Source organism: Piliocolobus tephrosceles, chromosome 2 (assembly GCF_002776525.5).
Source record: "Piliocolobus tephrosceles isolate RC106 chromosome 2, ASM277652v3, whole genome shotgun sequence".
Classification (NCBI taxonomy): Eukaryota; Metazoa; Chordata; class Mammalia; order Primates; family Cercopithecidae; genus Piliocolobus; species Piliocolobus tephrosceles.
Window position 1 is genome coordinate 93,951,144 of NC_045435.1, and position 23,299 is coordinate 93,974,442.

Genomic DNA, 23,299 nt, shown 5'->3' on the forward strand with positions numbered 1-23,299 from the left:
AGCTGTGTCTAAGGGTGTGTCTTAGTCCATTTTGTGTTGCTATAACAGAATACCACAGACTGAGTAATTTATAAAGAAAATAAATTTATTTCTCACAGCTCTGGAGGCTGGAAAGTCCAATATCAAGGTGCCAGCATCTGACAAGGGCCTTCTTGCAGCATCCCGTGGTGGAAGGCAGAAGGGAAATGACATGGGGAGATTTGAAGTGGGGACAAAGTTATCCTTTATCAGAAACCCACTCTCATGATAACTAACACACTCCACTACTGACCAGTGGAACTTTCTGTGATGATGGAGTTGTTCAGTATCTGCACTGACCAATACAGCTGCCATTAGCCACTTGTGGCTTTTAAGAACTTGAAATATCACTAGTGTGACTGAGTAACTGAATCTTTATACAATTTTCATGAGCTTTATGTTTTTTTCTTTGTGTCGAGACAGAGCCTCACTCTGTAGCCCAGGCCAGAGTACAGTGGTGCGATCTTGGCTCACTGCAACCTCTGCTTCCCAGGCTCAAGTGATCCTCCTACCTCAGTCTTCCAAGTAACTGAGACTGCAAGCACGTGCCACCATGCCAGGCTTATTTTTGCATTTTTTTTGTAGAGATGGGGTTTTGCCATGTTGTCTAGACCGGTCTTGAACTCCTGGGCTCAAGTGATCCACCCACCTCTGCCTCCCAAAACACAGGAGTGAGCTATCATGCATGGCATGAACTTTAATTTTTTTTTTTTTTTTAGATGGAGTTTCGCTCTTGTTGCCCAGCTGGAGTACAATGGCACAAGCTCAGCTCACTGCAACTGGCACCTCCCTGGTTCAAGCAGTTCTCCTGCCTCAGCCTCCCAAAGTAGCTGGGATTACAGGAGCATGCCACCACACCCAGCTAATTTTTTTTTTTTTTTTTTTTTTGTATTTTTAGTAGAGATGGGGTTTCACCATGTTGGCCAGGCTGGTCTCGAACTTCTGACCTCAAGTGATCCACCCACCTCGGCCTCCCAGAGTGCTGGGATTACAGATGTGGGCCCCCGTGCCCAGCCTCTGAACTTTAATTGTAATAGCTACACGTGGACATGAACCTGGCAGTCGCTGTGTTGGGCAGCACAGTTCTATCACATTCTATCACGTTCTATAGTATGAATATGTTACCACTTATTTGTTTGTCCCCTAATGATGGGCCTTTAGGTTGTTTTGGGTTTTTGCTTTTGCAAATAAAATCTCGAGGGATATGCTTAAATATGTGTTAGTAGCTGTGTACTGTGTTACTATACAGCTTTTTATTAGTAGTTGTACACTGTTCAGAATTGTTGCCATTCTGTTCCTTTTGACCCTTCACCAAGGTGGAAAGATCACTTCCTCCAGTTTCAAGGCTGCCCCTCTGATTTGCAGGTGTGCATGTAACTCTTGGCTTGGGTTAGATCTCAGGGAGTTCCGGCTTCCTCACTGAACCTTTAGTATCATAGAAGTCTGAAATGGCACACCTAGCCACAGGAAGGACCTAAGCCCAAGCTCCAGTGGGATTAGACAAGTGCTTCATGTGAAATAACCTTTATAACAGGCATGTAGAAAACAAAACGATAAGTTTAAGATAATCACGAACTCCAAGAAAAGCAAACAATTAAATGAGAAAGGACATGTGACACTGTGAGTCATGGCTCTAATTGTCCTAATGTAGACAGGCTTTTGGTGTCTGTGCCCTTTGCTCCCTGCTGTTATGCCTGTGAGTGCTTTATGTTACGTGAAAAAAGAGATTTTGCAGATATGATTATTGTTATGGACACTAAAATGGGAAGATTATCCTGGATTATCTGGTGGGCTCAATCTAATCTTTTGAGCCCTTAAAAGCAGAGAAATATCTCCATCTGGGATTATTCAGAAAGATGCTGTGGAGGAAGTCAGAGAGGGTAGAGAGATTCAAAGCGTGATAAGGGTATCTAGCTGGCTTTAAAGATGGAGGGGCAAGGTAGCTCCTAGAAGCTGAAATTGACCAACAGCCTGCAGGGAACAGGGACCTCAGTCCTTCAACTACCTGGAACTGGATTCTCTCAATACTCTGAATGGGCCTGAAAGTGGATTTTCCCCTGGAACCTCCAGGTAAGAGCCCAGGTCAGCCAACCCCTTGATTTTGGCTTGTGAAACCAGAAGCAGAGAAACCCATTGAGCTTACCAGACTTCTGACTTACATAACTGTGAGATAATAGATTTGTGTTGTTTTCAGCTGCTAAATTTATGGTAATTTGTTATAGCTGTGATAGAAAACTGATACACCACCGAATAGCAGTTCATCCAAAAATGTGTAGAGGTGATTCTATTTGGTAGGGGGAGAGCACTAAAATAAAACTAAATTCTCATTTTCCATGACAGGAAGTCAAAAGATTATATTTAAACCTTTAAAAAATAGCAACATAAGCGTCTGTAGAAATATGGCAGTAAATATTAAAAGAAACAGCTAGAAGTGTTATAAGTGATTGCTTTTAGAGAGCAGGAATTGGGAATGATGGGGCTGGGAGTGGGCTGATAATTTTTAAATTTTAACCTTGGAGAGAACCATATGGTGTTTAAATGCATGTTCCTGTGTTACTGCAATGAAAACGAAGAGGTCCCATCACCACCAATGTAAGATGTGCCCATCTCTCTAAGGGCCTGAGCAAGTGGGGTGGGGGCTGCCTCTGCCTACCAGGTCATGTGGCATCCCCTCCTCTCTAATCACCAGGGTGGAGGAGAGCAACAGCAAGCTCCTGGAGTCAGAGAGGAAGCTGCAGGAGGAGCGACACCGCACCGTGGTGCTGGAGCAACACCTGGAGAAGATACGCCTGGAGCCAGGGAAGGCATCAGCCTCCCAGAGAGCAGCCCCCAGGACGAAAACTGGTAGGGGCCAGGGCAGGAGTCTCAGTGCAGCGGGTGGGGCAGTGTTGCTGCTAACAGAGGAGCCAGGCAGCTGCACTGTTCAGCCCGTCAGCGAGTGTGTGAGCGTGTGGGAGGCAGAGCGTCCATCAGGGTGGAGGCTCTGCCTGCCCCCACTGCGGGGCGTCCTTTTCCCTGGGCCTCCCGTTCAGAAGCAGGAGTCCCAGAGCTCCACTGGCTCGTGTGGCCCTGGCCTTTCCACCTCTAAGCCCTCAGCATGAGGTGGCAGTGCTGAATGCCTCCAGCCACCACCTCCACTGGACCCCCACCCCAGCCCTCAGCCCTCTATCCTGAGCTGACTTCATTAAAAGTGATCATGAGGCACAACTGGTCTACTGGGGCAGCCCAAGCCGCAGTGGCTGAAGCAGGGGCGGAGTCCCTTTCTGCCTCCTGCAGCGGTCAAGTTGATATAAGCAGGAAGTAGCCTCACCAGAGGTTTGGGGACCCAAGCTCCGTCTGTTTTGTGGCTCCACTGTTCTCAACATGCAGCTTGCATCTCCTGGTCTACGACTGCCTGAGCTTTCCCATCAGCAGCAGGAAGGGGAGAAGGGAAGGAGACAAACTTCTCCTTACCTTTTACGGTTGCATGTGTCACTTCTGCTCTCATCCCACCAGCCAGATCCCAGACAGTTGGGCATAGCCAGGTGCAGAGGGAAGCTGGGAAATGCTGTCCTTAACTGAAAGGTCTATCACTCTAACACAGTGGTTCCCAAGGTGCAGTGTTCAGACCAGCAGCATCAGCATCTTGTGGGGCTGGGGCAAGCTAGAGGATGCCAGAGCCAGAAGCCACTTCTGGGATGGCTGACTCCCAGGGAGGAAGGGTCTCCAGTGCAGAGGGGCTGGGCCTGCCTCCCTTGGACCTCCCATCCCACCCATCCCAGCACCCTCTAGGCTCTGGAGTGGAGTTGCTGCTGCCCCCACTGCACCCTCTCTCAACATCCCAGTAGCCTGCCAACCCCTCCCAGCCAAGGATGGTCAGACCCCTGGTCTCAGTGCTCAGCCCAGATGAGGTCAGAATGTTTCCGAAGGGTATGCCAGAAGTAGGGCACAAAGAGTGGGTTGAGGCCACCTGCTTTCTCTTCTCCCACCAGTGGGGCCAGGAGCTTCTGAGAATCCAGGCTGAGAAGGAAGAGTCCCTGGGGCTTAGCCTTGTTGACCCTCCTAGACTCTCAGGAATATGTTCCCTAGGAGTGTGGCTTCTCCAGGCTGGGGCTTACTTCCTGCAGGGCAGCAGGACTTCCAACCAGGGAGAGCTAAGCCACAGCAGGCAAGTCACTTTGTTCCCTGCTGGACAGTGAGGGCAGCTGCCTGAGGGAAAGTGTCCAGGTGGCCTCTGCTGCCTACTGGCCTGTACCATGAGCAAAATCCTGCCCCTCTGGTGAACAGAGCACCACCTCCCCGCCTTCCCCTGGCCCATCTGTAAAACGAGGAGGCTGGATTTACAATTCAGTCCCCCATGGCAGTCTCACTTCACATGGGGGAAGCTAGACATCTGAGCAGAGATGGAGGAACGGGGAGGGGATGTGGCCTGCAGATCCCCGAGGGAAGAACAAGTGTTGGTGCATGGAAACTTGGCTGGAGGCTTGGAGGAAGAGCCCGGAGACAGGGAGGCTGGAGTGGTCCGATCACACAGGGCCCTGAGGGCCAAATAGAATTCACTGAGGCTGCCAAGGCTCTAGCGACAGAAACGATTACCCTTTTTTTCAGCTAAGGAAACCAGCTCAGAGAGGGTGATTGTTTGCCCGAGGCCTCTCAGCAGAGGGCGAAAGCCAGGTCTGCTGATGCCAACTGATTTACTGTGGGTCACGCCACCTCTGAGGGCCTTTTTAGCACTGAGGTTTTCTGATGCTGTGATTTTGATTTTGCCCAAGTTCGCCACCAGTTGAGCTTTGTCTCTTTTTCTTTTTCTTTTTTTTTTTTTTTTGAGACAGAGTCTTGCTCTGTCCCTTAGGTTGGAATGCAGTGGTGCGATCTCAGATCACTGCAACCTCCACCTCCCTGGTTCAAGCAATTCCCCTGCCTCAGCCTCCCAAGTAGCTAGGATTACAGGGGTTCGCCACCACACCCTGCTCATTTAGGTATTTTTAGTAGTGATGGTGTTTCACCATGTTGGCCAGGCTGGTCTTGAACTCCTGACCTCAAATAATCCGCCCCCCTCGACCTCCCAAAGTGCTGGGATTACAGGTGTGAGCCACTGCACCCAGCCGAGTCTCTGTTTTTGATTCCCTGTGTCACAGGGCTTAGAAAATCCCATCAGGCTAAACAAGCAGTTTCCTATCCAGGGCAGCCCTAGTTGGGGATGTGGAGGTGCTCAATGGTCGGAATAAGCCAAGGACAGCTTAGCAGTGTCCCCTGGAGCCAGGAAAGGCCCTGAAGGATACTCAGTCTAGCCCCTGTAGAAGGCAGAACCGCTCTGCTGCCTCCCCAGCAATGAGACAGGTTTACACAAGACTAGTCATGAGGTGCACGCCACCATGCCCGGCTAACTTTTTTTGTGTTTGTAGTAGAGACAGGGTTTCACCATGTTGGCCAGACTGGTCTCAAACTCCTGATCTCAGGCAATCTGCCCCCACTTGGCCTCCCAGAGTGCTGGGACCACCCGCCTCCCCCAGCCGCTTTGTCTCCTTTTTGTGAGCATTCCGTACCCTCAACTCCAGTGCCCTGGATCCCCTGCTTCCTAGTATGAAGCTGATGGCCTGGATGGGGACCACTGGTATGAAGGCATCAGGTACAGTGACAACCTAGACTCGGGCTCAGCCTGCAGGCCAGACCTCAGGCTCAGCTGGCTTCTCTTTTTGAAAACAAATTACCAGGCTGGGCATGGTGGCTCACGCCTGTAATCCTGGCACTTTGGGAGGCCAAGGTGGGCAGATCACTTGAGGCCAAGAGTTTAAGACCAGGCTGGCCAACATAACAAAACCCTGCCTCTGCTACTCGGGAGGCTGAGACACGAGAATCACTTGAACCTGGGAGGCGCAGATTACTGTGAACCGAGATTTCGCTACTGCACTCCAGCCTGGGCGACAGAGCAAGACTGTCTCAGAAAAAAGAAAAAGAAAAAAAGAAACGAAAAGAAAAGAAAAAAAGAAAACAAATTACCAGAAACTTGTAAAGTATAGAGATGGAGACAGGGTGATGAGGAACCACCTTGATGCAGAGCGGGCAGAGTCAGGGCTTGTAGCAGAGGCCAGAGCTAGGGGCAGAGGCATGCAGAGGAGGCATCAGGGAGGGCTTCGGAGGGAGGCAGGGCTCAGAGTTGTCCTGCACCCCAAAGGCGGTGTAGCGTTTCACCATGTGGAAGAGCAGGCAGTGGGCAATGCGGGAAGGAGAAGCAGGGTGCTAGCACAGGGCTATGGCCTCCTCACAGAAAGTGGTTGCTACTGCCCCACAGGTCTGCCCACCTCTAACACCAGGCAAAACCCAACTGGGAGTGAGAAGAAGGACCTATCCTTTGCCCAGCTCTCCGATGTGCCTGTGGAATCCCAAATGGAAGAGCTGACAACCAGGTGCTCCCCTGCCCCACCTTCCTGAAAGGGTAGGGTTGTCTGGGTGAAGGTGCCTCCATGGGCAGAGGGACTGTGTCCCTCCCCTTGCACTTTTGACTCATGTGCCCAGAAGGCTGGTCCTGCTTCGTCATGGGTTCTAGGCCTGCAATTCAGGGACTGGCTTTCAGAGGACAGAGGGCCCGGCCCAAACTCCAATGACCCATAATCCAATATAAATTTTATCAAGCATGGATCACTGAACCCAGTTTCTCACTAAGTTAAACCTGTTAAGATCCCATGGGAAGGGAAAGACGGGAACCTCTGCAAATTAGGACTCAATTTGTAAGGGGCCTTGAGGTAGCTTACACTGCAGGGAGCCAGGCCCATAGAGAGGAATCCACAGTACCCCCAAGAGTCAGTGAGAGGAGGGGATGGGTCAGAGGGAAGCCTGAACCTGAAGAGCAGCCATGTTGGCAGCCACCCAGGGCCCTCTGTCACCCACGCACACCTGCATGCACCTCCAGCCACACTGAGTGCTGTCTCCTGTGGTCCAGGCTGGCCGTCCAGGTGGAGGAGAATGAAATGCTAAAGGCTGCCCTGAGCAGTGCCCTGCGGGGAAAGGAGGAAGACTTCCGGATGTACCATGAGATCCTGGGCCAGGTGAAAAGTGTCTTCCTGCAGGCCCTGCGGCAGCAGAAGACAGATAAGCAATAGGATGACTGCCCAGTGTCGGCCTGGCTGGGTGGGCAGCCTCAGGTCTTGAGAGGACAAGACTCTGTCTGAGAACTCCATCTGCTCTGGGAAGCCAGCCCAGGGCAGCCAGCTCAACCACTTCTACCAGAAGAGGCTCCTTAAGGATGACCAAAACCAATGTCTCAGGCCAGAAAGGCAGAAGAGAAGCCCTGGTGGGACACTGCAGGAGACCCTGAGCTGGCTGGGTTACAGCAGCGGGGAGTCCCAGTGGCCCATTGGCAGAGGCGAGAGCTCTGGGGTGGCAAGCTGGCTGTGAATGGGCGGTCCCTCGGGCAGGTGCTCATTGCCCTCGTCCTAGGTACTAGCCCTGGATGTCCCCATGGCTTCACACACAGGAGAGCCCTTCGTTACCCTAACTGGGCACATCCCCCATGCCACTCAGCTCCACCCTATCCCCTCACCCCATCCCAGCTCCATCTGTAACCATCCACACCCGACACAGACTTGGGGCACTATGCTCTCAGCCAGTTTGTCAGCCCGTTCCTCAGGACACTTCCTCAGGTGTGGACCCTTGGACTTGTAATAATAATAAATGTTTTCATAATCACTGCAACTCCCAGTGAGTGAGCATCTACTGTGGCAACCTGACCCCATTCAGTCCTCTAATAACCCAGGGGATTGTTGTCCTATTTGACGGATGAAGAAACTGAGGTTCACAGAAAGAAGCTGAGCTAATATTTAACTGCAGTCTGCCTGACCCCAAAAACCAGGGTCTTGCCGTTCAGAGATCACCCAGGGTAGGCGCACCCACTCACCACTGGACAACCCCACCCCTAGGCAGCCACTCCAAGAGGCACCTTCATTTGCTCACCAAGACTGCAGTTGATGGATGCTGGTGGCAGAGGGCCAAGGTGGGGCTCCGCTGGAGCTTCAGGCAGAAGGGTTTTGAGGTAGGGGCTCCAGTTGAAGGTACAGTGCACCTCCCTCGCCATGGTGAACTGGGAGGGCTGCTGCAGGGGGACCCTAAGATCCGCAGGCCTCTATGTGACTGTCACAGTGTTGCCCTTTCTCAGCTGTAACTATGCAATTATAGCTACAGGAAGGAGTGGTCCCAAGGAAGGTCACTCATAGCCACACACCCCAACCCCAGACATCCTGGCCACACTTGCACCCACAGCCCCTCACAAAGATGCAGATACACACAAATACCTCAATTCAGGAGCATGCAGCTGTTCGTGCACACAGGCACCTCCATGTGTGCACACTCATGGACACACAGGTGCAGATGAGCACACACATGTGAATGTGGTCACACATTCCCACATGTGAAGACATAGCCACTTGTGTGTTGCTTGTGCAGTGATGCACAAATGCAGGTGCACATACTGTGAAAACACCCCCTTCCCCAGGAAAAGCCACTGGGGCTCCTGGGACCATCTTCTCAGCTCCTTCCTTGGAAAAGCCACTGGGGCTCCTGGGACCCTGTCTTCTCAGCCCCTTCCTTGGGGGCTGAGACTTGGGGATGGGACTATGGAGGGACCCTAGTTGGCCCCCACTCCTCAGGGAGCCCCTGACCCTGCATGGGGTCACACGGATCTAGAGATCCCACAGCAAGTTAGAGCAAAGACCACCAGGATGAACTGGTGATTCTCATGGGGTCCTAAGGGTCTCTGGGAAGGAAGAGTTTTTCTCTGGTTCCTTGTGAAGGAAAATGGCCAGGCAGGGAGCCAGGAGAGAGAGGGTCTGTGCTGGGAGGGGACAGTGTGTGACAGCGAGGAGTGGGCCGGATGCAGAGTCTGAACCCAAAACGAGTCAGCACCTTCTCCTGCAGGTACTGAGGAGCTCCAGAGGGTGATCTGAGTATGTGGGGTACAGGCTCTGGCCTCAGTGCAGTTCCAGGGAGTGAGAAGCAGGCATAGGACCAGCCATCCTTCCTCAAGGTCACCTCAGGGAAGTGCAGAGATGGCGTGACCCACACTCCAGCCACTTCAGGGTGGTTCTGCTGCCCTTCCTCAGCTAGGCCTGAGAGAGGAAGGAGCATCAGGTCATGGAGTCTGGACAGGTGGGGCTGCCTGGGGCATACTTCTCTCCCCACTTACCAGCTGTGTGGCCTTGGGCAAGTTATTTAACCTCTCTGATCCTCCACATTCTCATCTATAAAATGCAGACAATAATAGAATCCTCTATCGGGGGTTGCTACTAATATATATGTCAAAGAATAACCCAAAGACTTTTCACTAATTATTAGCTCTCTGTTTATTTTTGTACGAGGAACCTGTATCTATAGATTGATTTCAACAAGAGTTATATGAGAGGGGAGAGAAAAACTGCAGACAGGCAGGCACGGGAAATCTTGTTTGCACATTTTTGGGTGAGCTGATTTGCTGGTGTCTTGCTTTGGCCAACTCTGGGTATAAAGACGAGTGTTTCAGTTTTCAGATTCCATGGGCAACCTTGACAGCATTGCTGTGGTGCCATGTGCGGAAGTCCCTGTCATGTCTTCTGGCACCTGCCACCAGGCACCTCCCCACCCCCAGCTTGATTAGATCAGGTCTGCTCCATTCCCTCATTGGAACCCTCTGCAGGGTTCATTGAGATAAAAAGTGTCCAATGGTTACAGCAGCTGCTCGCACACAGTAAGTGCTCAATAATTATTCACTCTTAGTGTTCCCTCTGTTCATTCAACCAGAACTTGTTGAGCAGTTCCTCTACCCCAGGCACAGAGGTGCCGAGGTGAGGCAAACACAGTCTCTGGCCTCCAGGAACTCTCAGGTCAGCTGAGGAGAGAGACAGACTGGTCACAGGTCACCATTCCATCCAGCCAGTCTGCCACCAGGCAGTCAGTGAGTGCCAACAGCATGCCAGCCTCTCCAGGCCCGGGAGGGACCTGGAGGTGAATCTGACTTTCTTCCTCCTTTCAGGGAGTTTCCAGTCCAATCAGAGGCGTGGGAAAAGCCATGATGGAGCTGGGTGGGGAAGGATGCAAGACCGCGCTGCAGCACCGCGGGGCTTCCCCCACCATCCCCACCCCATCCCTGTGGCAGTTCCCAAGTTCCCAGCCTCCTTGATCAGATCTGGGTGGAGAGGGGGCTGTCAGGGAGTCCTGTGTCCTTCACATCTCCCTAAGGCAAAGGAGCAAGGAGGGGTAAAGGGAAGGTGGGGAGAGCCTGGGAGAAGGATTTTCAAGGGAAGGAGGTCGTCAAAGGGGTCAAAGATAGGGACCCTGAGAAACCTAACCCAGGTGGGCCAGGTGCAGAACCAGGCAGCTGGTCTGTCCAGGTGAGGACCAGTGCCACTCCTAGGTAGCACTGTCTGTCCCAGGCACCCTGAGGATGACCTCCCTATCCCTCCGGCAGGTGGGCAACAGGAGTGCTGGATAAGACACTAAGGGCCCTGGCCAGAGCCACGAGGAGGCAGCTGGAGGGGACAGTGCAGGTGTCCTGGCGGGTTGAGGGGCAGGGGCAAGTAAAGAGTTAAGCGGTGGAGTTGCCTCACGTGAGGGCTTTCCCTGCCACACACCAGGCAGGTGCTGCGGGTCTTGGTGCTCAGGTTCCAGCACTGACAGGTGAGACGTGGCTGAGCTGTGGATGTAGTTTGGCCACTGTCCCCATGGGGGCCTCCAGGGCACCACAGCTGAGCTGGGCAGGGTTGCAGCCTGGCTCAGGCTTAAACACACTACACTGTCACTGGGCCCCTCCCCTGCTCTCAGGAGCCCAGGGCAGGGTGACCTCCAGTGGGTATGCTCCTCTGGACCCCCACATCCAGGGGCCAGAACAAGCTTCTCCTCCCCACCCCCAGCCAGCCCACAGCCAGCCCTAAGCACAAAGAAGTCTGCCTACCCACCTTCTCCCCACAGGTGTGCCTTTACATACACTGTCTCTTCTATCCCTGAGCCTTGCACACACACAACACACATATACACACACATGTGCGATACATGTGCACACACAAGCAATACACAGGATACACATACACAGCAAACACATGCCATGAACAACCTACAACACAAAACGTACACACAGACTCTACACACAACTAATAGAAAACACAGTTGCACACATACATGCAAACACACAGGATACTTTCCTCGCATTTTTACTTTGAGCAACAAACAACCAAAGAAAGTTTAAAAATTGAAATGGGACTCAGATTTGAGAGAATTGTTCCCACTCCCTGCCATATCTTTCCCAGTGGCCCTTGTGGCATTTGGGAAGCGGGCCCCAGGGCCAAGTGCTGGTCTTAGCTCAGTCAGCTTCCTGTCCGTCGTGTGGGCCTCGCCAGGTGCCCTCCCCACCACCCGCCTCAGACACAGTGGAACTGGCCTCAGGCTGTCCAGTCACAGATCCACGGGACTTCCCTAGCCCTCCACCCCTCTTGCCATTTCCACACACCACACTCCCTGCAGACCCTGCTGGTTGTGGGTCACCCGGGGAAGGCCTCACTGCTGAGTGTGAATCCAGCCTCTCTGGGCCTCTGGGGGTCAGGGTGTCTGTGGCTATCTAACAGCCTCTGTTTATGAGCAAGGCCCTTGTCATGGAGTGAGTCACTGGATGCCCCCTGCCACCCCGGTGAGGGCCAGGGCCAGCGGTATGCCCATTTTACAACTGAGGATCTGAGACCCTAAGAAGTGGGGCACACCAGCTTGGACTCAAGTAAATTGGCTGAACCTGTGTTCCTAACTCTGGGGTCAACCCACCGTGTCTGCTCCCTTGAGCCATTTTCTTTGAGCCTCGTGAGGGCCCCAGTGTGGGTGCACGGGGTTGTCGCCCCTGCAGGGCAGTCAGTGCCAAGAGCTTACGGGGCTGGTCCAATTACTTGGCTTTCTCATGTGCCAGGTTCTTCTCCCAACTGCGGACAATGGCAACATCTTCCCTATGGGCTGTGGTGAAATTAAAAGGTTAATCCATGTACGTCCTGGCTACTATGATTAACTTACTCCTAACAACCATTGACCACCCCCCCCCTCCTTAACCCTGAAGTCTGGCTCAGGTATCCTTCCCTCCCTGATGCTGGCCTCTCTAGTACCCATTACCCACCATAGCCTTAACCCAGCACCCACACTGTGCAGTAGTCACCGTTCACGCTTCTCAGGGTCGGGGACCACAGACACGGGCCTCTGCATCCTGTGTGGAGTGTGTATGTTGGGGGTCTCCTTTCTGTCCTCCAGGCCAGTGTGTCTGCATGCTCAGGAGGCAGCTCACTGCCTAAGTGCAGTCTCTCCCCTTCCTGGGCCCTAGTGGGTGGGGAGCAGCGCCTCCCTCCTGCCTCCTCAGCTGAGCCTGAAGCTGGGGTCACAGGATCAGTAGGGGCTCCAGGAGCTGTCCTGTGACTGATCACAGTCACAAAGCTCCTTCTACCCCCTAGAGCCTCCCCACAAGCACACACGTGAACAGGCCTCCATAGATAGCACAGACACATACAGTTCCCCGAGACTCGGCCTCATCTGAGGGGGGCACTGTCAGAGGTTCTTAATCTCAGGGGCACCTTCAGGATACCCCTTCCCTCAGGTATCCAGGGCTGAGACCTTGGATGCTCCCTTCCAGAATGAGGGCCCTGTCCTACCAGGACCCCCAGTTGGTTAGGAATTCACCTGTCTTCCTGGCTGCCTCCACTCTGCCATCGAGAGGATACCAGCCATTCCAGGTACCCACAAGCCTTGCCAAGTGACCCTGCTAGCACCCCTCCAGTCAGGACCCTCCCTGTGGGACACGGCTGGCTTATGGGACCCCTCTCAGCCACATGTCCCATGCTAGTTCCAGTCCCATCAGGCAAGTCAGCCCTCCCTCAGGCACTGATGCATGACCAACCAGGACTCATGGCATAATGAAAAGGACCAGGTCAGGGGGTGAGATGAGTCTGCCCTGGGATAGCCCTTAGGAGGTCATATGTAAAGGTAGGAGCTGGAGTCCCTGGAGTCCAAGTGTGAAAGTGTGTGCATCTTGTGAATGTGTGTGGCTGTGGTGGGGGCAGGGCTTACAAGCCTGGAGAGGCTGATGGGGCCACCAGGAGACTTCCTGGAAGAGGGAAGTCCTGGGTAGCAGTGAGAGAGAGGCACAGGCTCTCTAGGAGCCAGGGGAGGCAGGCTGAAGAGAGGCCCAGGTGTCCCTGTCTGAGCCTATGCTACTGGACACCCTCCCCCCCAAGCACCCGCCCCCCTTCAAGGATCCTCCCTGCGGCTCCCTGTGGCCAGCAGCTCTGCAGCACTCGGCTCTGCTCCACTCTGCTCAGCTCCGCTCCAGGAAGGCCACCTCCTCCTCCCCCTCCTCCTCCCGCTGTCACCACTCACCGCTCATAACCTCGAGGGGGTGGGGACCCCAGGGCTGGACACACCCCACCATAGCCCCAGAGCTCAGCCGGTCGGACGGACGGACAGTTGGACGCAGGACCCCAGAGTCTGAGGTGGGCAGTGTGCCAGGGTCCCTTGCGGCCTCCTCAAGGTCAGTGCCAGCTGGGGATGCAGCTACTCTGGGGCTCTTGAGACTTGTGGGGCACACCCCAGGCCCTCATCCCAAATCATGGGCCACAAAAGGGGCTTTACCCCAGGGGCATCTGGGGCAGGCAGGACCAGGGGAAGAGGGATGCCCCTGTGTCCACAAGCCAGCCCTGGTCCGGGGGTCTATCAGGAGAGGCCCCAGGCTGGGGGCCAGCTCCTTGCAGAGGCCTCTCTGGGGACACCCCGCACCGGCCATGGGGAGCTAAAATTGGAAAGTGGCGAGTGGGAGGCAGCTGACAAAGCTATTTCGCGGGCTCTTCACCGTGCTCCGGTTTCAAGCTCCTGCTCCATTAACCTGATCCGCAGGGCCTCTCCACCCCTACCCAGCTGATGAGGAGGTGCCTCCACCCTCAGGCCGGCAGCACAGCCATCAGGCTGGCAGCCTCTGCTGTGGGGAGGGGCAGTGGTGGTCTTTTCTTACCCCAGATTCCAGAGGGGGTCACTGAGAAACCCGATCCTGAGGGGAGGCAGGCAGAAGTCTGTCCCAGGTCTGCTGTGTGACCTTGAGAGGTCCCTGCCCCTATCTGGCCCATGACCCCTCCATCTGTACAAGGAGACTGCGGGCAGGGTGTGTGTGTGGGGGGTGGGGGGCTGGCAGGGGAGATGACTGCAGGGCTGGGGATGAAGATCTGGGGGAGGATCAAGGGTGGGCGAAAGAGCCACATCAGCCACCTCTTTGCCCTGTCAGCCCAAGGGGTGCCTGGACATGGTCCTCCCTTTAATTTGGGCCCTATGTCTGTATCCATGGGGTCCTTGGGAAGCCCCTGGGCCAGGCTGAAGCAGGGTAGGAAGGGCAAAGGTGCTAACTGAGCTGCAGGACGGCACAGCAGTTCTCCAGGGGACAAGAGAGGCCCCCGCTGGAGGGAGTGGTGAGACTCAACCAGGGCCTGATTCTGGTCAGCACCTTGGACAGCAGCCAGTGCCCTCCCTGGCCCCGCCTGGCCCCACATCCACTACTCCAGGGCACCTCCTCAAATAGCACAGCCTCCAGCCGGTGCCCAGGGCCTGAATACACAGAGCACTGAGAGAGTGGGGCAGTGTGGTTACGGACACAGGCAGGGACTGGGATGTGGCAGGCTGGAGCTCAGGGACTTGTTGGGGGAATGGAGGTCAGTGACAGGCTGGAGGCTTAATGCGAGGGATGGAGGCTTGGCTCTAGGGGCAGCACCTAGGGTGGTCGTGGGATCTCAGGGAGGGGAGTGGGAGTCAGAGAAAGGGTCTTAGAGAGCTGGGGCTTTGTGAGGAGCTGAGAGAGACTTGCTGATCGGGTGGGGACCCTGCAGGCAGAAACCTGACTGTAGTGATAAAGGTGGGGTTTCTCCAAACGAAGGTCATGGGGGCCTTGGCAGGAGTGGTTTTAGCAGACGGTGGGGCCGGTGTGTCTGGAAGGTATGAAGATGTAAATGGAGGTGAGGGAGGCAGGCTGCGAGTGAGGGCTCTGACAGCAAGAGCCTTGATGTGTGGGTGGGGACAAGAGCAGCAGCTAGGATGGAGCACTGGTGTTCCGTGGCCTGTGAGCAGTGGGGGGCACAGGGGTGGGCAGAGTGATGGTACAAGGTCCCCAAGGGGCTGGTGGGACAATCTCTCTTCAGAGTGGGGTCCCCACTGGGGTGGCAGGACAATGAGGTGGGGTTAAGCTGGGCTGGAGACTGTAATTCTCTCACCCAACCTGTCTCCCCAGCCCTGTCCAGGCTATGGGCATCAAGACAGCATTGCCGACGGCTGAGCTGGGCCTCTACTCTCTGGTGCTGAGTGGGGCCCTGGCCTATGCTGGCCGGGGCCTCCTTGAGGCTTCACAAGGTAATGGCTGTGCCTCGGGGCAAGTGGACAGGACCCTTCTTCCCCTGGGGGCTTCAGGGTTCCAACCAGCAAAGCCAGAAACTTACAGGCTCCAGACCCAGGGTATTCCTTCTAGAATACGGCTGGATCTCCCTTTTCAGCCTGGGGCTCCCATCTCAGATAGGCACTGGAGGCTGGTGGAGCCAGGTTCAGTCACAGGAACACAGAGATGCAGAGACACTGACAGAGAAATGGACACAGAGTCACACACATAGATACACACACACCGCACACACGCAGGCCTGGACCCAGGCACACACACAGAGACCTAGACCCAGACACACACACACACACCCCGACACACACACACAGACCTGGACTCAGACACACACAAATACACACATACACAGACACACAAACACACAGACATATACACCCCACCCCACCCCCCACACACACAGTCAAAGGCCTGGACCCAGACACACAGCAAGACCCAGACCTGTGCCCCGCTCCTGACGCCCTCGCTCCCCAGGGTGGGGGCAGCCTTGTCCACGGGGGAAGGAGGGGCAGGGGATGTGAAGGCCTCTCTCCCTGAGGCCACACTCTGTTCTCAGATGGGGCCCACAGGAAGGCCTTCCGGGAGTCTGTGCGACCTGGCTGGGAGTACATTGGCCGGAAGATGGTAGGTCCCCCACACCCCAGGGTCCCTTCCATTTCGAACCCTTCTCCCCTCTCCGCTGTTCCAGATGTTGTCAAGGAACAGAGAGCTTCTCACAGCTCGGGAGCCTCTGGCTTGAGCTTCAGTGCCTTCAGCTTCTCCACTGGCTCCTCCTGTATCCTCCTGGGACATCAAGTTTGCCCGGGCCCTGCTCACTTGGGAAATGGGTCACATTAGTGGAGTGTGCTTCAGCGGAGCCTCCAGCACCTCCCTTCCCAGAAACAAAGCGGTAAAGGGGGAATGGCAGGCAACGTGCGCAGGAGAGGGCGAGCTTCGAGGGACCCAGCAGCCCCTATGGTGCCCTTCACTCCTCTCTACCCTCCTGCCTGAGTACTTCCTTCAGAGAGGAGTGTGGAGACCTGCAGGCACTTGTGTTTGTGTAAAGAGGACACATTGGGTTTGGCTAGTGGTAAAAAATAATAATTATTAAATTTAAAAATGATAATAATAAAAGAAGAACATGAAGGCTGGGAAGGTGCTGGGGCTCTGACCAGTCTAGGTTCCAGCTCGTCCTGCCCCCTCTCCCACCCTCACCTGCCCCACCTCCTCCTGCTCCGGACTGCCCCAGGATGTGGCTGACTTCGAGTGGGTGATGTGGTTCACCTCCTTTCGCAACGTCATCATCTTCGCCCTCTCCGGACATGTGCTGTTTGCTAAACTCTGCACGATGGTTGCCCCACAGGTGAGCTGGACCTGGGCCACCCAGCCTCCCCCTGCCAGTTCCTCTTTCATCACGAGGGTTGTGGGAACCCCCTCCTGGGGTCACACCCCCATTTATATGGCAAAACTGAAGCCTTCTCCCTGTCCACAGCTCCGCTCCTGGATGTATGCTGCGTACGGGGCCCTGGCTGTGATGGGCACAATGGGCCCTTGGTACCTCCTGCTGCTGCTTGGTCACTGTGTGGGCCTCTATGTGGCCTCACTCTTGGGCCAGCCCTGGCTCTGTCTTGGCCTTGGCTTGGCCAGCCTGGCCTCCTTCAAGATGGACCCCCTAATCTCTTGGCAGGTGTGAACTGGTGCAAGGGTAGAGGGTGTAGGGATAAGATCCCAAACCTCTCACTTCATCCAAAGTCCTTGCACCCCAAGTATCCCCAAGTATTCCCTTCACATTTCCACCTGTCTCCAAGCCTTTGGGTATGCCCTGGCCACACGGTCACCACCTGCATCACAGGAGAAACTGCCAGCTCATCCCCTGCTCCTCGCATTGCCAGGACAGAGCAGTGGCCAAAGTTAACTGCTCTGGAAGAGAGGAAGGGACAGGACCAGACTGGGCCCCTATGGGAAGCTAGGGAGTGGGGAGTAGGTTTTCCAGAGACAGGAGGCACCCTAGTGAGCTGGTGGCCTGTTCTTTCCCCCTCCAGAGCGGGTTTGTAACAGGCACTTTTGATCTTCAAGAGGTGCTGTTTCATGGGGGCAGCAGCTTCACAGTGCTGCGCTGCACCAGCTTTGCACTGGAGAGCTGTGCCCACCCGGACCGCCACTACTCCCTCGCTGACCTGCTCAAGTACAACTTCTATCTGCCCTTCTTCTTCTTCGGGCCCATCATGACCTTTGATCGCTTCCATGCCCAGGTGAGGGGACGCCCTGTGGGCTTCTAGAACAGGGCTGAATCTCCCTTCTCAGATTGGGGTTTCCATCTCAGATAGAATTCCCAAAGCAGGCTGTATCCCCATCCTCAGGCATGATTCCAGGATGAAGCCATGTCTCCCCTTCCTCCTCAGACCCCAGGAAGGGGCACCTTTCCCCTCCAGCAGGGACCCCAGGGTGGAGATATGTCTCTTTTCTCAGACAGGACACCCAGGCCATGAATGTTCTCCTCCCTCACGAATGGGGCTCCCAGGACACAACTGGGTCTCCTGTGACTGGCCGTGAATCCTCCTCAGACTCCAGGGTGACCTGTGTCTCCACCCTCAGGCAGGACTCCTGGATAAAGCCATGTCTCCTCCTGCCCGAAGTAGTTGGTGAACCCCCCTCAGACAGGGCTCCCCAGGCAGGGCTTGCCTCTTCCCTCAGACCCTTCGCATCCCCTCAGGTGAGCCAGGTGGAGCCAGTGAGACGCGAGGGTGAGCTGTGGCACATCCGAGCCCAGGCAGGCCTGAGCGTGGTGGCCATCATGGTGGTGGATATCTTCTTTCACTTCTTCTACATCCTCACCATCCCCAGTGACCTCAAGTTCGCCAACCGCCTCCCAGACAGTGCCCTCGGTGGGTCCTCAGAAGAGAGATGGGGGCAGGGCTGCCACCCCAGGAAAACAGACCCTCTGCACCCCCACGGTGCCAGAGTCAGGGAAGCTGAGGCCCGCAGGGCACAGCACCTAAGGGCATGGGAGCAGAGGCTTATTCTTTCTAATGCATGGGTCTTGGCATTAGCTTCATCCTGTGGGGCCACAGCAGCATCCCACAGAGCCCACCCACTTCACCAGGCATGGCTGATTTCCACAATATGGGGGGTCTCCGTGGGGCAGGCAGAGCCTGGTGTCTCCGCAAGGAAATGGTGGGACAGGGTCTCCATGGGGGCAGGCCCCAGGCAATGAACCCCAGGCAGTGATGGTGCCCTGTCCCCAGCTGGCCTAGCCTATTCAAACCTGGTGTATGACTGGGTGAAGGCCGCCGTCCTCTTTGGCGTTGTTAACACTGTGGCGTGCCTCGACCACCTGGACCCACCTCAGCCTCCCAAGTGCATCACCGCGCTCTATGTCTTCGCGGAAACGTGAGTGCCGGCCAGGGCGGGGGAGGTTCACCCCCTCGAACCACACCTTCCCCTAGCCTCTTCCCCCATGCCCGGGGAGCTCTGCACCTCATGGACACGTGGCTATCTGCTTTTCTTTTACAGGCACTTTGACCGTGGCATCAATGACTGGCTTTGCAAGTGAGTAGGGGTGTGGTGGGGGTGGTCACAGCCATCCTGCCAGGTGTCTGAGCAAGGCAGTGTCAAGATGGGTCCACATTTTAAAAGATCACCCCGGGCCAGGGGAAGCAAAGAGAGCAGTGAGGAGGTCTTGGCAGAGGTCTAGGTGAAAGATATGGAAGTTAGGACTTGAGTGAGGGCCCCAGAAGTGCAGAGAGGTGGTGGGAGGAGGGTCACACAGACAGCAGCAGCCTGGACAGGACGTGGCCATGAAGTGTGGGTGTCGGGAAAGAGAGGGAGATGATGCTGAAATTCCTATCTGCAGCCTGGGAAGATGGAGGGCAGTTTCCAGAGAGGGCTTCAGTTTAAGAAATGTCTAGTTGCAATCTAGGAGATATCCCTGTGGAGGTTCAGGGAGGTGGTTGGGTCTGAGGGTCTGGGGTTCTGAGGGTCTGGAGGACTGATGGAACTCAGAGCATCCTGAGTTAGGCAGGTGGTTTTTAGGCTTTGGGAGTGGGTGAGTCCTCAGGAGAGGGAGTGGCGTGAGAAGAGGAGAGATGGGGATGGCTGAGATTTGGCCTGCAAGAGCTCTGCTTGGAAGGAAAAGGAAGAGCCAGCAGAAAGGACTGGAAAGAGTGGTTGGAGGGGCAGGAGAAGAATCAAGGTCATGGGCCACTCTGAAAGCCAAGGGAAGACCATCCAGGCATGGTGGGGGGCAGCTGGGTCAGATGCCACTGAGCCTCAAGGAAGCTGGAGACCAAGGATTAGTGCTGGTGACATGGAGGTTTTCAGCCTTTCACTGGCAAGGCAGGGGCAGGTAAGGAGGGAAAGTCAACTGAGGAGTAGGGGAGTGTGTAATGACTCCTGGAAAAGCCTGGGACTGCAGGGGGAAGACAGGAGTGGCTGAGGGAGAAGAAGGATGTGTTAAAGATAGGAGAGAATGGGAAATGCTAAGAAGAATTATTCAACAGAGAAGCTGGTAATGCAGGATATAGGGGTGATTGATTTAATCACCTCAGGAATGAGGTCCCTGAGGAGGAAGGAGGTGATGGTGTCTAGTTCCAGGCAGAGGCCTGGCTTCAGTGGGAGGAGGAGGAAGAGAAGCCAGTGGAGATGCAGATGAAGGCAGGTTAGTGTAGACACGCAAGGGATTCCACCTGAAGGCTTCAGCCTTCTCCAGGAAGCAGGAGGCATGGCCATCAGCTGAGAAAGCCAGGACTGGGGACATGGAGAGAGACAACATATATGCCTACCCCCGCAACCCAGCCTGGATCCCCCCACTCATACTATCTCTCCACTCATACTTGTGGGGAGATAAGGACACAGTGGCCCTTGCAGAGCATGGGAGAAGCAGCTAACCAGAGAAAGCTTGGCACTGAGCACCCAGGTTGTATTGGAGGTGGCGGGCTTATGAACTCCAGCATGTGAAGATGTGAGATTTCCCCCATGGGGCTTAGCTGCCTGGATGTAGCTGAGGAGAAAGTAGGTGATTGGGCTCTCACAGATGGGTAAGAAGGAAGAAGTCAGGAATAAGGGTTTTTAGATTATTTATAGTGGTGACTCATTGGATATAAGCCTGCTGAGGACGGTGGTGAAGATGGGAGGGTCACAAGATCAATGGGATTGAAGAACGGAAGCTGGGGGGCCAGGAGGTCAAGAGGGGCTGGGCAAAGAGTGGGAATTAGAAAGGAGTGAACTTTCAAGTGGTGACAAAGTTGGGGCATGGCCACGGGTGTGGGTGGCTGAGGTGGAGTGGAGAAAAAAGCCATTGGAAATGAGGAGGTCGAGGAATGGAAAGGCTGGTTATTCATGGGTCTTCCACTGAATTTATTTAACAAATATTTACTGAGCACCTGCTGCATGCCAGGCCTGTTCTAGGCACTGGGGATACAGCAGTGAACATGGCAAAGACCCTGACCTCATGGAGCTTACAGTCTAGTGGGGTGAAACAGACCATAAACAGGTAAACAAACATAACTAAGATAATTTTGGAGAGTGGTAAGTGTTATGAAGAAAATAAAATGTGCAATGGGATAGAAGTTGGCAACACGGTAGAGGCTTCTTTAGTTGGGGTCTGGGCGGGCTTCTCTGAGGAGATGATATTTGAATTGAGATTTGAGTGATAAGGAGATGTGGAGCAGAGAATACCAGGTAGAGGGTACAACAAGGGCAAAGGCCTTGAGACACAAACCAACTGTGTGGGTATGAAGGTCAGAAAGGCCAATGAGGCCAGCATAGTGAACAGGGGGAGCATGGTGACTGATGAGATCAGGGAGGAAACAGAAGCCAGACCACTTGGGATCTTCTAGCCAGAGTAAAGAGACTGAGTTTATTCCAATTGTAATGGGGAGCTATTCAGAGGGGTTAATCATGGAAGTGATGTGACCTGAGCTACACTCTCAAAAGATACCTCTGGCTGCTGCGTGTAGAATGAACTGTGGGGGCAAAAGCAGAAACGAGAAGACCACTTAAGAGGCTCTTGCAATAATTTATGTGAAAAGAGAGATCATCTTGACTAGGGTGGTGGTTGTAGGGGAGGTGAGCAGTGGTCAGGACTGAGAGGAGCCAACAGAATTTGCTGGCTTGCTTGGATGTTGGTGATGAGGCAAATTGAGAATCCAAGAAGGCACCAAGGCTTATACCCTGAGCAACTGAATGGATGGTGGTGCCATTCACTGAGATAAGGACGGAGCAGGGTTTGAGCAGGGATAGGGGAATCTGTCAATCAAGTGACATGGCTAGTAGCAATTGGATATACAAATCAGGAGAGACTGGCCTGAAGATACAGATTTAGGGATCATCGGCATAGAGACACTACTTGGAATCTTAGGTCTGGATGAGATCATTTGGGGAGTAAATGAACAGAGCTAGAGAAGCTATAATGTCCCAGGCTGAGCCTGCCACAATTTGAAGTTGGTTGGAGGAGGAGCCGCTACCTGAGGTCAGGAATGTTGAATGCACCCAGGGTGACAGTGTTGAGGAGGTCGCCTGTTGTGTGTCCTCTCCCATCTCATCCCTGCCCTTTTCCATACTCCCAGTGGCCCTTCTCCCATTTTTCCTGCAGATATGTGTATGATCACATTGGTGGGGAGCATTCCGCTGTGATCCCAGAGCTGGCGGCCACAGTGGCCACATTTGCCATCACCACTCTGTGGCTTGGGCCTTGTGACATTGTCTACCTGTGGTCATTCCTTAACTGCTTTGGCCTCAACTTTGAGCTTTGGGTGCAAAAACTGGCAGAGTGGGGGCCCCTAGCACGAATTGAGGTGAGCAGGGAAGACCTGGGGCTGGGACTGTCTGGGTTATGGAGGGCAGGGGGGCACTTCTGCTTTCTGGAGTTGTCCAACCACCTGGCCCCCAATCCAGAACTTTCTCACCACCACCCTCCTGGTTGTCAGGGCAATGGCTCACTCTGTGGGAATCTGCCCATCCCCCCTTCTATGGGGAATGGAGCACCTGGGCCTTGCCATGTTGGTCAGGCCTTGCCCTCTCTCTGGACCTGTTTCCCCATGTTTAACAAGGAGGGAGAGCTGACCTGGGGCTCCCCAAGACCCAGACATAGCCCTAAGACCTGACTGGCCATGTGGGTAAGGCTGCTGACCCACCACGTCCTCTTTCCTTTGGCCTCTTGTCCTGCTGCCCATGCTTTCCTGGACCGAATAGGCCTCTCTGTCAGTGCAGATGTCCCGCAGGGTCCGGGCCCTGTTTGGAGCCATGAACTTCTGGGCCATCATCATGTACAACCTTGTGAGTCTGAACAGCCTCGAGTTCACACAGCTGGTTGCCCGACGCCTGCTACTCACAGGTGAGGGACAGGGGTGTGGGGTTACAGAAGGTGCCAGGCATCAGCCTCAAGGACTGTGACCTTCCAAAATACCTCCTACCCTCTCATCACCCCAGGACTCAGCAGGGAGGGCCCATCAAGCGGGGAGAGGGGTGGGAAGAGAAAACTCGCCGAGGATGCGGTGCTGCTCCCAAGCATCTATGACTCCCTCCCCACACAGGGTTCCCCCAGACCACGCTGGTCATCCTGTTTGTCACCTACTGTGGTGTCCAGCTAGTAAAGGAGCGTGAGCGAACCTTGGCACTGGAGGAGGAGCAGAAGCAGGACAAAGAGAAGCTGGAGTAGGACGGAGCGGGTAGAAGGACGGGCTCTGCTCAGCTATTCTTGGGCCAGATGGGGCCTGACCGATAGAATAAAAGACTTTTCTACAACAGCTTGGCTGCTCCCTGCCCCTTCTTCCCGCAGTCCCCTGGCTCCATGTCCATGGTGGCTGAAGAGCTAGAGGCTCTAGGCCTCAGGCAGGGGAGGGTTCCCACCCATAGGGAGGAGGGGACACCAAATGGAGGGCAGAGCCCATCGACCTTGGCAGCCCAACAGCGGAA

The 23,299-nt window shown here is 54.7% G+C and overlaps 2 protein-coding genes and 1 long non-coding RNA gene across 4 annotated transcripts in view; 2 read left to right on the top strand and 1 right to left on the bottom strand.

Moving 5' to 3' along the window:
• CCDC13 (coiled-coil domain containing 13) overlaps positions 1-7,741 on the top strand; it is a 66,362-nt gene extending 58,621 nt beyond the window's left edge. The window contains exons 14-16 of the mRNA XM_023231431.1: positions 2,708-2,862; positions 6,290-6,404; positions 6,938-7,741. Of these exons, the coding sequence (XP_023087199.1) occupies positions 2,708-2,862; positions 6,290-6,404; positions 6,938-7,097 (430 nt within the window). The 3' untranslated portion in view covers positions 7,098-7,741. The remainder of the gene's footprint in view (positions 1-2,707; positions 2,863-6,289; positions 6,405-6,937) is intronic.
• Positions 7,742-9,325: 1,584 nt separating this feature from the next.
• On the bottom strand, positions 9,326-13,551 carry LOC111555403. The gene is made up of 3 exons (XR_002735530.1): positions 13,363-13,551; positions 11,875-11,955; positions 9,326-10,042 (listed from the first exon to the last, which is right to left on the bottom strand). It is a non-coding gene; the product is annotated as an uncharacterized LOC111555403 (long non-coding RNA).
• Positions 13,300-23,130, top strand: HHATL (hedgehog acyltransferase like). Of its 2 annotated transcripts, XM_023231429.1 has the most exons (13): positions 14,570-14,624; positions 14,900-14,978; positions 15,251-15,369; positions 15,963-16,030; positions 16,635-16,748; positions 16,878-17,072; positions 17,428-17,637; positions 18,099-18,270; positions 18,631-18,775; positions 18,899-18,934; positions 21,978-22,179; positions 22,577-22,718; positions 22,918-23,130. In XM_023231429.1, exons 3-13 carry the CDS (start codon positions 15,264-15,266, stop codon positions 23,040-23,042), a joined length of 1,515 nt encoding a protein of 504 aa, XP_023087197.1. In that variant the 5' UTR covers positions 14,570-14,624; positions 14,900-14,978; positions 15,251-15,263; the 3' UTR covers positions 23,043-23,130. The 2 variants fall into 2 exon arrangements, with proteins under 2 accessions (XP_023087198.1, XP_023087197.1); XM_023231430.2 differs by lacking the exons at positions 14,570-14,624; positions 14,900-14,978 and adding an exon at positions 13,300-13,513.
• Positions 23,131-23,299: the final 169 nt, after the last annotated feature.

Bases quoted from the DNA above. Each gene is read 5' to 3' on its own strand.
- HHATL (XM_023231430.2), top strand. From the start codon at position 15,264: ATGGGCATCAAGACAGCATTGCCGACGGCTGAGCTGGGCCTCTACTCT. The intron at 18,271-18,630 runs GTGGGTCCTCAG...CCCTGTCCCCAG, and splicing joins CCTCCCAGACAGTGCCCTCG to CTGGCCTAGCCTATTCAAAC. The intron at 22,719-22,917 runs GTGAGGGACAGG...CTCCCCACACAG, and splicing joins CCGACGCCTGCTACTCACAG to GGTTCCCCCAGACCACGCTG.